The sequence below is a fragment of the Heptranchias perlo genome, chromosome 13 (genome assembly GCF_035084215.1).
Source record: "Heptranchias perlo isolate sHepPer1 chromosome 13, sHepPer1.hap1, whole genome shotgun sequence".
Classification (NCBI taxonomy): domain Eukaryota; kingdom Metazoa; phylum Chordata; class Chondrichthyes; order Hexanchiformes; family Hexanchidae; genus Heptranchias; species Heptranchias perlo.
This window is the reverse complement of record NC_090337.1, coordinates 19,380,962-19,397,696: the sequence shown is the minus strand read 5'-3', so window position 1 is coordinate 19,397,696 and position 16,735 is coordinate 19,380,962. Positions and strand designations below refer to the sequence as shown.

General features: G+C 43.4%; 1 protein-coding gene across 2 annotated transcripts in view; it reads right to left on the bottom strand.

The window, feature by feature from the left end:
* The window catches only part of irs1 (insulin receptor substrate 1), a 47,087-nt gene extending 42,720 nt beyond the window's left edge, over positions 1–4,367 (bottom strand). The window contains exons 1-2 of one of the 2 annotated variants that reach the window (XM_067995108.1): positions 4,218–4,367; positions 830–4,119 (exon numbers count right to left, since the gene is read on the bottom strand). In XM_067995108.1, the coding sequence (XP_067851209.1) occupies positions 830–4,091 (3,262 nt within the window). In that variant the 5' untranslated portion in view covers positions 4,092–4,119; positions 4,218–4,367. Of the gene's footprint in view, positions 1–829 lie in introns of both variants that reach the window. The other variant, XM_067995107.1, reaches the window with a different exon arrangement.
* Positions 4,368–16,735: the final 12,368 nt, after the last annotated feature.

The following is a 16,735-nucleotide window of genomic DNA, read 5'->3' as shown; positions in this document are numbered from 1 at the left end:
GGGCTCCAAAATAGCAACTCTCATTGGAATTGACTAATTCAAAACCCGCTCTTGCTGAGCACTAAAAATTCCATAAACAGATCTAACTGGGAAAATGCATAGTCTTCTCAATTTCAAAAAAATTCCTGCAACCAAAGCAACTAATTCTGGAAGCTCAAGTTGCCTCTCCACAACTCAGTAGACAGGATTTGCACACACAAAAATACAAATCTTAGCTCTTGGAGAAATTCATTATACTACATTTAACATTTAGAGGACTGCTTTATTATTCCTGCATAAGAATTAGATGAATCCCAATATTTATTGACAGAATATGGAGATTAAGCAAATAATCTTCAGGACCAGTTTTTTATATGTAGAACCATTTACATATACAGTAGGATGTAAATATAACCACCAACCCAGCTATTCCATTTAGTGGAATTGTTGATGTACAAATTTTCATACAGATTGGACAAGGGATGATACCCAAGGGGTGTCCTTACTAAATCTGTAAAAAAGCTTTAAATTTAGATACATACTTCTCCAATACGACTATCTGAAAATTTCTGTATTTTCAAGAATCATAATTTCATAAATTATCCAATCCAGATTCAAGATACTGAAATATTCTACAAGAAACCATACACTTATAATTCTTTTTAAAAAAAAGCAACTTCAGCGGCTAAAATTCTACTTTAAACTTTTTTTGAGCGCTCAATGATTCATTTTTGCAGACATTGACAAAACATGGCATTTTGAATGCTGGAAAAAGTACAAAAAATTGTCCATGAAGCAAAATATTCGCAATTGGCAAAATGACTATTAGCATTTAGTTCTGTGCCCTTACCTTCCCTTTCTGCAGGCTTACTTATTTCATCTGGCTTCTGGAAGGTGATGCTTGCATATGAATTCAGATCATCATCACCACCAGAGGTATTTTCATGAGGTTGATGAGGGGTTACATGCTGAGAGGAGGTCCATTCTTTGTTGTTAATATCCTTGACCAAGTCCAAATCAATGTAATTCATACCATTTTCAAAATCATTCTGTACTGTGGTATCATTTGACTGGTCTTTGGCACCTGAAGCCAGAGAATCTCCTGGTTTGTTAAGCCACACATTCTCAAAGGACACCGAGCTATGCCGTTTGATGTGATCGACATAAGATAGGGTCATGCCAGTCACGCTGGCTGTGGAAGTGAAGGTCTCCGAACTATGTCGTCTCCTTCCTTGGGGATCAACACGGATAACTTTGGCACCTTGGTTCCGATTGGGGACAAGATTAAGCACAGTAAAGGCACTCCTCCCTGAAATCTGGTCCATCAGAGGACCAGGCACTACGTCAGAAACAGTATTCAATGAGCTCTCTTCTTCCCGAGGTAGAACAGATTTTGAAGGCGTTATACCTCCACCGACTGTCATCTCAGTATAGTTACTCACTGACGATTCCAATAAGTCTGGGCAGGTGGCAACTAGCTGCATACTAACATAGTCACAGCTTGCCTGTCCTCTATCTTTTCTGCAAGTGCAGGCAGCTGCAGAGCTTGTGATGTCCACTGAAGATTTTGATACGTAAACAAACTTGGACGCGTCTGTTCTTAAATTCATATTCATGTATTCTGACATGGGTGGCCTTTGTCGAACAGGATGATTCCCTGCAACTGAAGAGGGCTCAACGAGAGACAATGAACTAGAAGAAAAGGCTTTGTCGCTGAATTCAATATTTACATACTCGCCTGGGCTTTTTGGCTCTGGAGGAAGGGGATGCTCTCGTGTTCTGGGCAGCGTGCTTGCCTTAGTATTATCAAGTGACAGCCTAGTGGGTCGTACAAGTTTACCTTTCGTCGGTACACATAATTCCTTTTTAACAAGGTTAACTGTATGATGCCCATCATCTTGTCCTCCTAAACTATCGCTGCTTGTAGATGAAGAAGAATCTTCTCCATACAAAAGACGGCCTGAATTTACAGCAATTCGTAAAGGGGACTCTTCATTTTTTCTATGCACATGCTTAAAGGAGCGAGGCAGTGAGAAGTACGAATAAACAGGTTTATGAGGCTCTTCAACTGGATTGAAGAAGCAGTCTGGTGGAGTGCTTGTTGTTGAGCAACTTGCAGGAGACATATTTATGTAATCACTACATGTCAATTTCCCATCATTACTCTCAACAGACAGTTTGGAATTCCCTCCGTTGGTCCATATTTTTCCATAGTTCACATTTTCTGGTGAGCAACTGCCACTAGGTGACATCATCATATACCCATTTGAGTCTATTCGCGAGTGCTGGCGTGGATTAATAATCTGCTGTGGAGCAGAAACACTTTTTGGGCTCATTGGCATGTAGTCACTTTTATTGGGCACAGGAGCTACTCCAGGTGACATTGGCATATAACCATCATCCATTTGGCTGAAACGCCCGCCTTCTCCTATTTGGAGATCTAAACACTCCTCGGGGTATGAATGAGTGGGTACGAAAGCAGAATTCTTACAGGATGATAACCGGCTGCCAGGGTAAGATGGCGTCATCTCCGTGTATTCCTCAAAGGAAGCATTGGAAGATTGATTTTGGTGCATCACTGTGGGTGGCGAAGTACCTGATGAATGGGCCCTCTTCCTAAAACCTTTATCTGAATCTGTACCTTCAGGTTTAGTCGGAGTCCACCTTTGAGTACCCCTGTTCTGACAATTTGGAGCCAGGTTAGAATGTTTCCCCATAAAGATATAATTATTTAGCTCCTGCTCCTCCCTTGCAGGAGGAGTGTGTCCCAAGGAATCTGGAGTCACGCTTCTGAAGGAATTCCTGAAATCACACGGACTGGATCCGTACTCATCTGAAGAAATGAAACCCCCATCGCTAGGTGATCCTGAGATGGACGCACTGGAACGCCGAGGGAAAAGGCTGTCGGAGGTGGATCCGTGGCCACTGGTGCTGCTGGACGATAAACTGATTGGGCTTGTGGCTGACGGGGAACAATGCGTGGATGGCATGGGAATAGACCTGCTGTGATTGAGAGGAGGATGCAGCCTGGAGCCACCGCGGTGACGATGAGAATGTGTCCTGGTGGCACTGGGGCTAACCGGGCTGCCATCTACAGAGGCTGGTCTGGACATGGTGCCCTCTCCGTCGCTGGATGCTCGGACCCGGAACGAGTTGTGTTTGCCAGCAGGTGAGGTGGCAGTAATGCTTTCGGTCCGTGACCTCCGGCTCAATCCGATCTGACTCGGTGGCGGATTGTTCAGATGCCTTCTGAGAGGCACTGAGATCGGGTTGGAGCTGGAAGACGACTGACTTTTGCTGCGGGGTCGGAATTCTTCGCTCATCGCCTTCATCGCCTCCAGGATGGTTTCGTGCATGTTCTGTGCCACCACCGAATCGTCCACTTGCATCCAAAACTCCCCGGGACCGGTCACCGCTGACCTGCCCACCTCGATGAAGAAGAAATTCTCCGAGTGTCCACATCGGCGGATATTCATCAGCTGCAAGACCACGGCGGCCGCGTCCGAGTTGAGCTTCACCAAACTGATGGTCTTGTTGGTCAGGCATAGCCTGTAAATCCCAACCAGGTTCTTGCTGTGTCCCAAGCCTTTGGGTTTCAGGACCACTTGCCAAACTTCTTTGAAAGCCGGGCCGGGGCTTACTTCTCCGTAGTTGTCCTCTCCCGCTCCCATGCCGCTGACGTTGTTGGCCGAACCAGCAGCACCGTCCCGCTCTCGGTCCCCGTTGGCACCACGGTCTTCGGGCACCTTGCCCTTGTTGTGCAACTCCACCAGCGCTTGGAACCAACTTTCCTGCTCGCTCTCGCAGTCGGCAGCGATGGCGAAGTACTCGTCCTTGGTGTAGAGAGCCACCAGGTACTTGTTCTTCGAGTCGGCCCTCTTGTTGATGTTGAAGCAACTCTCCAGGTGGACCGAGCGCTTGGGAGCGCCCGCCTTGTGCCTCCATTTCTTCTCGTTCTCGTAGTACTCGAGCCTGGCCGGACCGTGCTCGCTCAGAGCCCGCAGCACGAAGAACCTCTTGTGCATGCTTTTGGGCTTCTTCAAGTAACCCACCTTCTTCACGTCCGAGAAGCTCTCGGCGCTCGGTGAGCAGGGCTCAGGCGGACTCGCCATACTGAGAGACCGGACCGGACCGGACACACTTAACAGGATTCAAAAATAAATTAAACAATTACAGAAAAATAAACCCCAGAGAAAATAAAAGCAGCTGATCTTTCAACAAAAAAAAACACGACGCACTTGGGCTTACTTTACGGAGTTTTTAAAAAAAAAACTGCCTATTATTTTTCCGCCTCCAATACCGAACCACAACAAGCGCGCAGCCCGATGTGAGTAACCCCCCTCCCTACGCTCCGCTCCGCTCCGAGCTCTCACTCGACATGTGACGCGCGTGCACGCCGCGACTGACAACTCAACTTGAATCAGTCCCCCTCGCGCGAGCGCGCGCGCGTGTGTCGGCCGCGGGGTCGCGCGCACGCTCACACACACGCGCGCACGTACAGACACACACACACCAAGCCAACCGCTTTGCCTGCGCACCGACCCCGCCCCCTCCCTCCCCCTATCTCTCGCCGCCGCCGCCGCCACCGCCTCCGATCATTGGCCATCTATTCTCTTGTTTACGTTCTATTTCGGAATGTTGTTGCGTTCCCCTCCTGTCCGCCTCCCCCCCCCCCCGCAACCTCCTTCACGCGGACAAGATGTCAATCATCCCCGCTGGGTTCCTCAGAGCCCCACTTGCTCGCTGTGTCCTCTGCCCCGCCCCTCCCCTCCCAACTACCACCCCCTTCTAAAACCCAGCAAGTTCGGTGGACGCGTAACGTAGTAAGGAGAGGGAGGCGTAGCCGCCATTCACTACTATTTATAAAGCTGAGGCCAAAAATGTCCCTCCAGTTGTAGTTTAGCTTTCTTGCAAATTGTAGTGCATTACTTTGAAATGTATTTATTTTCCTCCTTCCTTGCAAGAAAATGATGATGTAGTAAATTTAAGACCATTTACAAAATCTGTATCAGGACTAAAATAAACCAAACCACATGCATTTGATCTCAAATTAAAAACGGAACTGCCCGGAATTAGGTTTGTGCGCGTGTGTAATAGATAGAAAGAACTTTCATTGGGGTGCGAGTAGCAGAATTTTTAAAAATCACATTACAGCTATCATCGTGAGATGATGCAGTTTCAGCTGCGGTTATTTGACATTACTACTAATAATGTCTATTGAAATCTCTTGAGAAATGCAATGCTGCAAGTTTGTGATGCAGAACTGCGGGTTTAGGATTCAAATCCCAACCTCCGCATTTTTCTCTGCATTGCACGTACCCCAGGTGTCATCACGATGTTCTTGCCATTTGCAAAGAAAAACACGTTACCCTGTCATTTTTGAACTATTCAGTAAATATCACATATTTCACACTCAGGTGTAAATGCAGCTGTTGTATCACGAAGCCGCATGGAAAAGGCGAGCGGACATATTTACAAGTAATTAAATTACAACACTCTTCCCTTGACTGGGGAGGGGGTTGGAGTGCATAAAATAATTTATTCAGAACTGATTTATAATTAAAAAACGTATAAACACAACGATCTAGGAAGCACAGACTCAGCATGTTTAGGCGATCCGTGATCGTTGTAAACAACATCTGTGCTGACAGGCAGGAGTCCCTGGATTATTCTGTTTGATGGCCAGCGAAAAGGGGACGTTGTTTACAGCTAGTTGGGAACGCTGAAAGGCATGAGTGATATTTTAAACTTTCTGAAATAATGAAGCTAATTGTATATTTTAATTTAGCAGTTCTTCTTATATCACCGCGTTATAGTTCTCACCCCTTCCCCCCATATCTTCCCGACGACGACTGAATCCGAATTCAACAAGAAAATAATGAATACAAAATAGTGAAATATAAGCGAGTTTCCATTTGGCTGGTTTTAAAGTGATGCAGTGCTTGACTTGCCATGTTGCTGCGGCTGAGGTGTAATATTACCATGCTGGCACCGCTCTACTGCCACCTACTGAGAACCATTAAAGACCCAGCCTCGAAGGAAACAACAGAAATTATAGATATATGGTTGAATGCTGGAATGTTGAGTAGCAATTTCCAAAATATCAAATTTTATGATTAAAATATCCTAAATCATTAAGATTTTTAAAAAGTCGATTGTCCTATTCTGTCAGTTTCCTAAAATTATTGAAGTTCTACTCGTTGGAATGAAATAAATGTGAAAATAATCTGGAGTTTGCACTACATATAAATGCAACTTCACTTGTTCTGATACTGTATTCTCTAAAAAGTCGATTAAGTATTTCACGGTGTGTGTGAATGTGGGCGTGTGCAAAAATTATATTGGGTCACTTTGAAATTTGAAAAACAATATTGCTATTTTAATGGCACAAACCACTACCTAACAACATTGTGGGTGCACCTTCAGCACACGGACTGCAGCTCCAAGAAGAAAGCCCACCACCTTCTCAGGACAACCAGCGATGGGGCAATAAATGCCAGCCTTGCCAGTGACACCCATATCCCAAGAATGAATTTTTTAATACTTTCTAGCTGTAGCTGAATGTTACTCCATATCTAGTTTGCTCTGAACTGTAGTTCCACTGGATTCGTACCTGAATGACCTGAAATATATTTTCTTGGATAAAAAAATGAATAAATTTGTAGTTGTCACCTCTACCATTGTTGGAAATCATGCTACATAGAATTCTATTATAAAGATTTCCAGAAGGGAACCAATAATGTGAGTCAAATGAGGGCAATAGTATCAAATTAATGTCACATAATCAGCTTAAAGATAAAATCTCATCAATAAAATTCATTTTAAAACCAGTTACAAAAAAGTTAACATTTTTAGTTCTGATGTTAAAAGGGATTGTGATGCCAAGATTTTAACGTCAGGTAATTTTGGTTTAAAATTCTAAATCTGGTTTTCTGAACAACTCTCCTCCTTGAATTCAATGAAGCCTGAACACTTCCTAAATAGTAATAGATCCACAAAATAGAATTTCAGCAAAAGCAATTTGTGCTTTGCTGATTAACTTCTTTAAAAAAGATGGACAAATATCTATAAGAATGAGATTGAAATTTATAAGGATTAGGATAAGCACAGATGATCAAATACGGAACACAACGGTCACGTGCTACTGTGATCATGAATGAGTCACCTGAGAAATGCAATAGGTCAGAGCTGTAAAGTAGGTTGTAAATTTGAATTACATTCTGGAGTTTTGCTTGATTACCCATGGGGTTCAGAGAGAAACATAATTTTCTTTGAGGTTTACCTATGGTTGTTTACCTCATGTAGGAGATTGAGTGGATTGGGTACCGTTCATTACAGAGCAAATTGTACATGATTAATGGAGGAAATAGTCTTGTTGGGATGAATGGTCTTTTTTTCTTTTCATTTTCACTTTCATTTAGCAATCTTTCACTATCCAGATAGCCAGTCATTGCTCTTAGCAGTATTGGTAATTGACATCTCTTACTTTATTGCATTTGTTTACCTGCTTAATGTATACTGTACTTCATTGGCTGTAAAGCGGTTTGGGATGTCCTGAGGTCATGAATGCAAGTCTTTTTACTGGTTAACAAATGTGTCAAAATCAGACACAGAGGAATTTCAATTCAAATATGGTAATAGATATGTTACTTATACCACTGAGAGCAATTTCACCGCCTATATAACAAATAAAAGAACGTAAGAACATAAGAAATAGGAGGAGGAGTAGGCCATACGGCCCATCGAGCCTGCTCTGTCATTCAATAAGATCATAGCTGATCTTCGACCTCAATTCCACTTTCCCGCCCGATCCCCCATATCCCTTGATTCCCTTGGAGTCCAAAAATCCACTGATCTCAATCTTGAATATACTCAATGACTGAGCAGCCACAGCCCACTGGGGTAGAGAATTCCAAATATTCACAACCCTCTGCGTGAAAAAATTCCTCCTCATCTCAGTCCTAAATGACCGACCCCTTATCCTGAGACTTTGTCCCCTAGCTCTAGACTCTCCAGCCAGAGGAAACATCCTCTCAGCATCCACCCTGTCAAGCCCTCTTATATGTTTCAATAAGATCACCTCTCATTCTTTTAAACTCCAGAGAGTATCGGCCCATTCTATTCAATCTTTCCTCATAGGACAACCCACTCATTCCAGGAATCAATCTAGTGAACCTTCGTTGCACTGTCTCTAAGGCAAGTATATCCTTCCTTAGGTAAGGAGACCAAAACTGTACACATTACTCCAGGTGTGGTCTCACCAAAGCCCTGTACAATTGCAGCAAGACTTCCTGACTCCTGTACTTGCAATAAAGGCCAACATACCATTTGCCTTCCTAATTGCTTGCTATGCCTGTATATTAACTTCCTGTGTTTCATGTACAAGGATACCCAAATCCCCATGAACACCAACTTTCAATGGTTTCTCACCATTTAAAAAATTTCATTTTTCTATTTTTCCTACCAAAATGAATAACCTAACATTTCTCCACATTATACTCCATCTGCCACCTTTGTGCCCATTCACTTAACTGGTTTATATTCCTTTGCAGACACTTTGTGTCCTCCTCACAGCTTACTTTCCCACCTAGCTTTGTATCGTCAGCAAACTTGGATACATTACACTCGGTCCCTTCATCTAAGTCATTAATATAGATCGTAAATAGCTTAGAGTTGAAACCATTCTACAGCAGGTACCGCTAGCTACTCCAAACCATTCACCATCATGATATAAGACTAGTTGGCAGCAGTCAGCTCTGCTTAGGCAGTAAAAATAATAGCTCATTTACATGTGCAGTTGGTTACCAATGGCCCATCTGAAGTTGGCAGATAACTACAAATGTAAACAAAGCTGCACTCCCACCATCATAGGCAATGCGTAACAACAAAATAGGTGCTTTTGAATTGGACATCTGATGGCAGCAGTGCTTCCAATGGTCAAAATCAGAGCACTGGAATAGTTGAGTCTAGAGGTTACAAAGGCATGGATGAGGGTTTCAGCAGCAGATGAGCTGAGGCAGGGGCGGAGACGGGCGATGCTATGGAGGTGGAAGTAGGCAGTCTTGGTGACGGAGAGGATACGGGGTCGGAAGCTCAGCTCAGCAAATATCAAGTAAAAATCACATGGTTGATTTTAACAGAAAGTGGGAATGGTATGTCGGGGGGCCGGGGCGAGTAGCAAGCTCGCATGCTGGCACCGCAGGAGGCCCAGTAAGATTTTCGCTCCCGGTCTCATTTTTATATCAGGGGTCAGACTCCCACATGAACCTGACAGGAATTACTACCTGGCATGCGGGTGGGAATGGAATTTTGGGAGGGAGGATGCTGCCGCTGGGGACCCGATGGATCGGTCCCGGCCACTCAGGTAGTCATTTTGGAAAAGTCTGGAGGAAACCGGGGTCATGGGAGGGGAAGGGAAGCCGTTGCAGGGTAGGCCAAAGGTATCCTTGTACTATCTGGAGAAACATTCCTGCCCCTGCTGGATAACAAGGAAACCTTAAAAAAAATCAAACATTTATACTTACCTGGACCTCTTTTGGCCACGTCTCCTGTTCTTGGTAGGTTTGGCATGGCGGGGAAGCCACAAGAGTTTCTCTACGCAGGCCTGGGGTTAATATTGCAGTCAGGCCCCGATGATGCCATCAGAGCCTGATCTACATATTTAAAGAAGCACCACACTGCCTTCCGGCAGGGTCCCTCTGGCCTGCAAAAAAGAGCAGGTCAATATCAGGACCTGCAGGAAGTCAATAGGGATAAGAGGGGTAAGTTGCACAGGCCATTTTAACTGACCGTCTATCCACCCGGTTTCTGCCAGGCATGGCAGTGGGTTAAAATTCCTACTCATATCTTTTTTGTCCATCATATATTACAGCTTTATAAACCAGTGATGCAAATAATCAAATTCAGTCTGACAGGCTGGACATTTGATAGTATTTCTTTGTCTTGAGGGACAATTGGAAACATACGACCAAGTATTTGGTAGTAATACCAAATTTGGTAACATATACCAAACATTTAACATGTCTAGGCAACAAACTACTTCTGAGTTTATTAACAAATCATTCCTTTTGAGGAAACATGTGGTGTACAGGCACTGATGCGACCCACGTGTACAGGAGTTGTCTTCCAGCTTCTAGCAGCTTTGATGGGGAAAAAAAACAGATTGTGTCTGCCGTACAATTATGTGTCATGCTGTTGCATCCTACTTTAATAGCACAAGTTTGTTAAATATTGGTGACAGTGCTGTCTCTACCCTGAAAGAAAGCAGTGACCGAAAACAAAAACAGTACAGGGTGCCACTTGTTTTAAGATGGGGAACTGATAGTTACAGTAAATGTTCACTGCAGAAAATGTTCAATTAAAGTTACAGCACAAGAGCAGCTAAAGAAGTCATCACAGCACAAGAAAGTAGATTAACAAAATTCCTCCCCTCCTCTCTCTACATCAGCCCATAATTAAAGCTCCCTGAGAGTCTAATGCACATCAGTTTAATCTGTGTCTGTTTTTAATCCACTCTTCCTTTTCCTTGACTTTGTTTGTTATATATTTCATTATTTTTCTTTCCTTCTCTTCTGCTCCCAGGCCTTTGCCAGTACCACTCTATGTATCTGCCAGCAGTATATAAGAGTGACCCAGGCTGGGGGGAGGAACAGGTGTCTGTCTCAATAACCCTTCGATCTGTGGGAAAGTGCCTAGCTTACACATACCACCTCCTTTTGACAAAACAACCAAGGTTGGAAACTCAGCATGCAGGTAATTGGGGACTATGACACAGCATGTAAAAATTTCAAAACATTGTATTGTCATGCTGGTTTTACATGTGGAATTTTCACCTTTGTGCAATTTTTATAAACATACTCTTTAATGCACTTTATGATCACAAGATAAGGAGATGTTCATGATAAGGATTTAGATTTTCCTCTTCAATGTCAGGGTTGTAAGAGCTTGGTGGGCAGAAGCTCTTATTTCAAAGTCAGGCAAAAACTGCTCACAATTTTCCATCCATTTGAATGAAAAGCTTCACGCCCCAATCCAGGACTTAAGCACATAATCTAAACTGACACTTCATTGCAGTACTGAGAGGATGCTGCATTGTCAGAGGTGGCATTTTTTGGATGAGAAGTTAAACTAAGACCCTGTCTGCCTGCTCAGGTGGACGTAAAAGACCCTAAGGCATTGTTTGAAGAAGGGAAGAGGAGTTCTCTTGTCCTGGCGAACACTTTTCACACTGTAACATACCTTTCTTTTCTCTTCCTATAGGGTCCATCGAAGGTGAGGAGACATCAGCTGGTGGCAGCTTAAGCCCATACATTTCATAGCAAATCATATCAAACAATATCCCTGACACAGGCACCATCATATATCTCAGTATACTAGGCCAAATAAACAGTGAGTTGAGAAGGGAACACTGGGTGAATCACCTATCACAATTGAAGAGCGGCAAGTGGAGGTGGCAACTGAAAAAAAGTATTCCATTGTTGTATGGTCAAGGGATTGGTGCCCTACTGGGTCTGCCTTCAGAAGAGAGTTGATTAATGATCAAAAGGCCTTCATGATATCTTTTAAGACTATGATGAACACTGTACAAGTGTTGTTGGACATTGTGCAAGAGAGTACTTCATATTCTCAGCAGAGATGCATCGTGGATTTACACAACTTTAGTGCACACTGGAACAAGTGGCAACTTTATGGACATCTGCAGGGGAGCCCTTGAGGACAGAGCAACCATGTCCAGACACAGTTTCTCTCACAAGTGCTGTGACCTGCGGCTACCAAAAGCTTATCATGGAATCATAGAATCATAGAGAGGTTTCAGCACGGAAGGAGGCCATTCGGCCCATCAAGTCCGTGCCGGCTCTACGCAAGAGCAATCCAGCTAGTCCCAATCTCCTGCCCTATCCCCGTAGACCTGCAATTTTTTTCCTTTCAAGTACTTATCCAGTTACCTTTTGAAAGCCATGATTGAATCTCCCTCCAGCATTCCCTCAGGCAGCGCATTCCAGATCCTAACCACTTGCTGCATAAAAAAGTTTTTCCTCATGTCACCTTTAGTTCTTTTGCCAATCACCTTAAATCTATGCCCGCTGGTTCTTGACCCTTCCGTCAATGGGAACAGTTTCTCTCTATCTACTCTGTCTAGACCCTTCATGATTTTGAATACCTCTATCAAATCTCCTCGCAACCTTCTCTGTTCCAAGGAGAACAACCCCAACTTCTCCAATCTATCCATGTAATGAAAATCCCTCATCCCTTGGATCATTCTAGTAAATCTCTTTTGCAGCCTCTCTAAGGCCTTCACATCTTTCCTAAAGTGCGGTGCCCAGAGCTGGACACAATACTCCAGTTGTGGCCAAACCAGTGTTTTATAAAGGTTCATTATGACTTCCTTACTTTTGTACCCTATGCCTCTATTTCTAAAGCCCAGCAACTCATGCTTTTTTAACCGCTTTCTCAACCTGCCCTGTCACCGTCAATGATTTGTGTACATATACCCCCAAATCTCTCTGTTCTTTTACCCTTTTTAGAATTGTGCCCTTTAGTTTATATTGCCTCTCCTCATTTTTCCTACCGAAATGCATCACCTCGCATTTTTCTGTGTTAAATTTAATCTGCCACATGTCCGCCCATTCCACCAGCCTGTCTATATACTCTTGAATGCTATCACTATCCTCCTCACTGTTTACTACCCTTCCAAGTTTTGTGTCATCTGCAAATTTTGAAATTGTGTCCTGTACACCCAAGTCCAAGTCATTAATATATATCAGGTAAAGCAGTGGTCCCAGCACCGACCCCTGGGAAACACTACTGTACACTCCCCTCCAGTCCGAAAAACAACCGTTCACCACTACCCTCTGTTTTCTGTCACTTAGCCAATTCTGTATCCATGTTGCTACTGCCCTCTTTATTCCATGGGACGCAATTTTGTTGACAAGCCTACCATGCGGCACTTTATCAAACACTTTTTGAAAATCCATATACACCACATCAACTGCATTGCCCTCCTTTACCCTCTCTGTTACCTCATCAAAAAACTCTATCAGGTTAGTTAAATACGATTTGCCTTTAACAAATTCGTGCTGTTTTTCCCTAATCAATCCACACTTGTCAAGTTACTGCTAATTCTGTCCCGGATTATTGGTTCTAAAAATTTCCCCAACACCGAGGTTAAACTGACTTGCCTATAGTTGCAGGATTTATCCTTACACCCTTTTTTGAACAAGGGCTTGGACTCCAATTGACAGGAGCATCGGTGCTAGATTTAATAGGGTGCGGGATCAGCGATAGATAACCATGATTGGGGGTTTCACAATCCTTGGTTTTATTCTATGATCTGCTCTCACGCAGATCATCCTACACGAGTTCCGAGCATCTGAGGCATGGAAGGAGAAATAGGCAAATTAGGCTGCTTGTACCACGCACAGTCCACTCTTCAAAGGAAAGAAGAAGTGCCAGTTACTGGATAGGTCTGCCAGTCACTGCCTTTTTGAACATAGCTCCATCTCATGAACTTACACGCAGGAGTACAAAGTCATCTCCATTCATTGAAATCTGCACTTTGCAACAGCAGCTGGTCACCACAATTGATTTTGCTGTTTTCAGTTAGGGCAAAAATATGGAACATAGGAACAGGAGTAGGCCATTCAGCCCCTCGTGCCTGCTCTGCCATTTGATAAGATCATGGCTGATCTGTGATCTAACTCCATATACCTGCCTTTGGCCCATATCCCTTAATACCTTTGGTTGCCAAAAAGCTATCTATCTCACATTTAAATTTAGCAATTGAGCTAGCATCAATTGCCGTTTGCGGAAGAAAGTTCCAAACTTCTACAACCCTTTGTGTGTAGAAATGTTTTCTAATCTCACTCCTGAAAGGTCTGGCTCTAATTTTTAGACTGTGCCCCCTACTCCTAAAATCCCCAACCAGCGGAAATAGTTTCTCTCTATCCACCCTATCTGTTCCCCTTAATATCTTATAAACTTCGATCAGATCACCCCTTAACCTTCTGAACTCTAGAGAATACAACCCCAATTTGTGTAATCTCTCCTCGTAACTTAACCCTTGAAGTCCGGGTATCATTCTAGTAAACCCACGCTACACTCCCTCCAAGGCCAATATGTCCTTCCGAAGGTGCGGTGCCCAAAACTGCTCACAGTACTCCAGGTGCGGTCTAACCAGGGTTTTGTATAGCTGCAGCATAACTTCTGCCCCCTTGTACTCTAGTCCTCTAGTTATGAAGGTCAACATTCCATTTGCCTTCTTGATTATTTTCTGCACCTGTTCATGACACTTCAATGATCTATGTACCTGAACCCCTAAGTCCCTTTGGACATCCACTGTTTTTAACTTTTTACCATTTAGAAAGTACCCTGTTCTATCCTTTTTTGATCCAAAGTGGATGACCTCACATTTGTCTACACTGAATTCCATTTGCCACAATTTTGCCCATTCACCTAATCTATCAATAGTGCTTTGTAATTTTATGTTTTCATCTACACTGCTTACATTGCCACCAATCTTTGTGTCATCGGCAAACTTAGATATGAGACTTTCTATGCCTTCATCTAAGTCGTTAATAAATATTGTGAATAATTGAGGCCCCAAGACAGATCCCTGCGGGACTCCACTAGTCACATCCTGCCAATGTGAGTACCTACCCATTATCCCTACTCTCTGTCGCCTTTCGCTCAGTCAACTTCCTAACCAAGTCCGTACTTTTCCCTCGATTCCATGGGCTTCTATCTTAGCTAACAGTCTCTTATGTGGGACCTTATCAAATGCCTTCTGGAAGTCCATATAAATAACATCCATTGACATTCCCCTGTCCACTACTTTAGTCACCTCTTCAAAAAATTCAATTATGTTTGTCAGGCACGACCTACCTTTCACAAATCTATGCTGGCTCTCTCTGATTAACTGAAAATTCTCGAGGTGTTCAGTCACCCTGTCCTTAATTATAGACTCCAGCATTTTCCCCACAACAGATGTTAGGCTAACTGGTCTATAATTCCCCAGTTTCCCTCTCTCTCCTTTCTTAAAAAGCAGAGTGATATGTGCAATTTTCCAATCTAGAGGGACAGTTCCTGAATCTGAATGGATGACAGACATTTTAGAAGGAGATGCGCTAATTCTCTTAATCAGCTCTGAACCACAACTAGGAGGTTGTTATGCAATTTTAATGGCATTGCAGAGGCAAAAGGGGATATTTTTTGAGAAAATTGCTGTAGAATTAAGCTAAGGATAAAGGAAAGACAGTTTTATAGGCTAGGCAGTTCAAGGAGTCAGGGAGAAGGGGGACACGATTTATAGAACAGATGGTTACTGGGCGCACCAGGTACGGGAGAAGTGGCTGAAAGCAGGAAGCATGAGTTAGCCATTACAGAACTGGTTGTAGCAAACTCACATGCAGGCTCCTAGCAATCATGGAATCATAGAATCATAGAATTTACGGCACAGAAGGAGGCCATTCGGCCCATCATGTCTGTGCCAGCCAAAAAAGAACTATCCAGCCTAATCCCACTTTCCAGCTCTTAGTCCATAGCCTTATAGGTTACGGCACTTCAAGAGCATATCCAAGTACTTTTTAAATACGATGAAGGTTTCTGCCTCTACCACCCTTTCAGGCAGTGAGTTCCAGACCCCCACCACCCTCTGGGTAAAAACATTTCTACTCAACTCCCCTCTAATCCTTCGACCAATTACTTTAAATCTATGCCCCCTGGTTATTGACTACTCTGCTAAGGGAAATAGGTCCTTCATATCCACTCTATCTAGGCCCCTCATAATTTTATACACCTCAATTAAATCTCCCCTCAGCCTTCTCTGTTCCAAAGAAAACAACCCCAGCCTATCCAATCTTTCCTCATAACTAAAATTCACCATTCCTGGTAACATCCTCATAAATCTCCTTTGTACCCTCTCTAGTGCAATCACATTGTTCCTGTAATATGGTGACCAGAACTGAATGCAGTTCTCAAGCTGTGGCCTAACTAGTGTTTTATACAGTTCTAGCATAACTTCCCTGCTCTTATATTCTATGCCTCGGCTAATAAAGGAAAGTATTCCGTATGCCTTCTTAACCACCTTATCTACCTGTCCTGTTACCTTCAGGGATCTGTGGACATGCACTCCAAGGTCCCTCTGTTCCTCTACACTTCTCAGTATCCTACTATTTATTGTATATTTCCTTACCTTGTTTGTCTTCCCCAAATCCATTACCTCACACTTCTTCAGATTGAATTCCATTTGTCACTTTTCTGCCCACCTGACCAGTCCATTGATATCTTCCTGCAGTCTACAGCTTTCCTTCTCACTATCAACCACACGGCCAATTTTTATATCATCTGCAAACTTCTTAATCATGCCCCCTCCATTTAAGTCTAAATCATTGATATATACCACAAAAAGCAAGGGACCTAGTACTGAGCCCTGCGGAACCCCACTGGAAACAGTCTTCCAGTCACAAAAACACCTGTCGACCAATGTACTGCAGTGTACAGCCTAAGACAGTCTAAATCCATTAAAAGTGACAGGCTTTCAGTGAAACCCTGCAGCCAGCGAGCACACTTACTCCTTCCTTAATTTAATCACTTAGGAGTGGTAGGTTAGCGGTTACCTCTGAAACAAAGCACAAGCACCAGAGGGCAACACCATGCCAATTAAAGCTGCCAAAATTCGTACACTACACAATAGAGAAAATAAATACACTATAATTGATTTGAACATTGTGACAAGCATTTATTTGCCATTGGTTGCAAT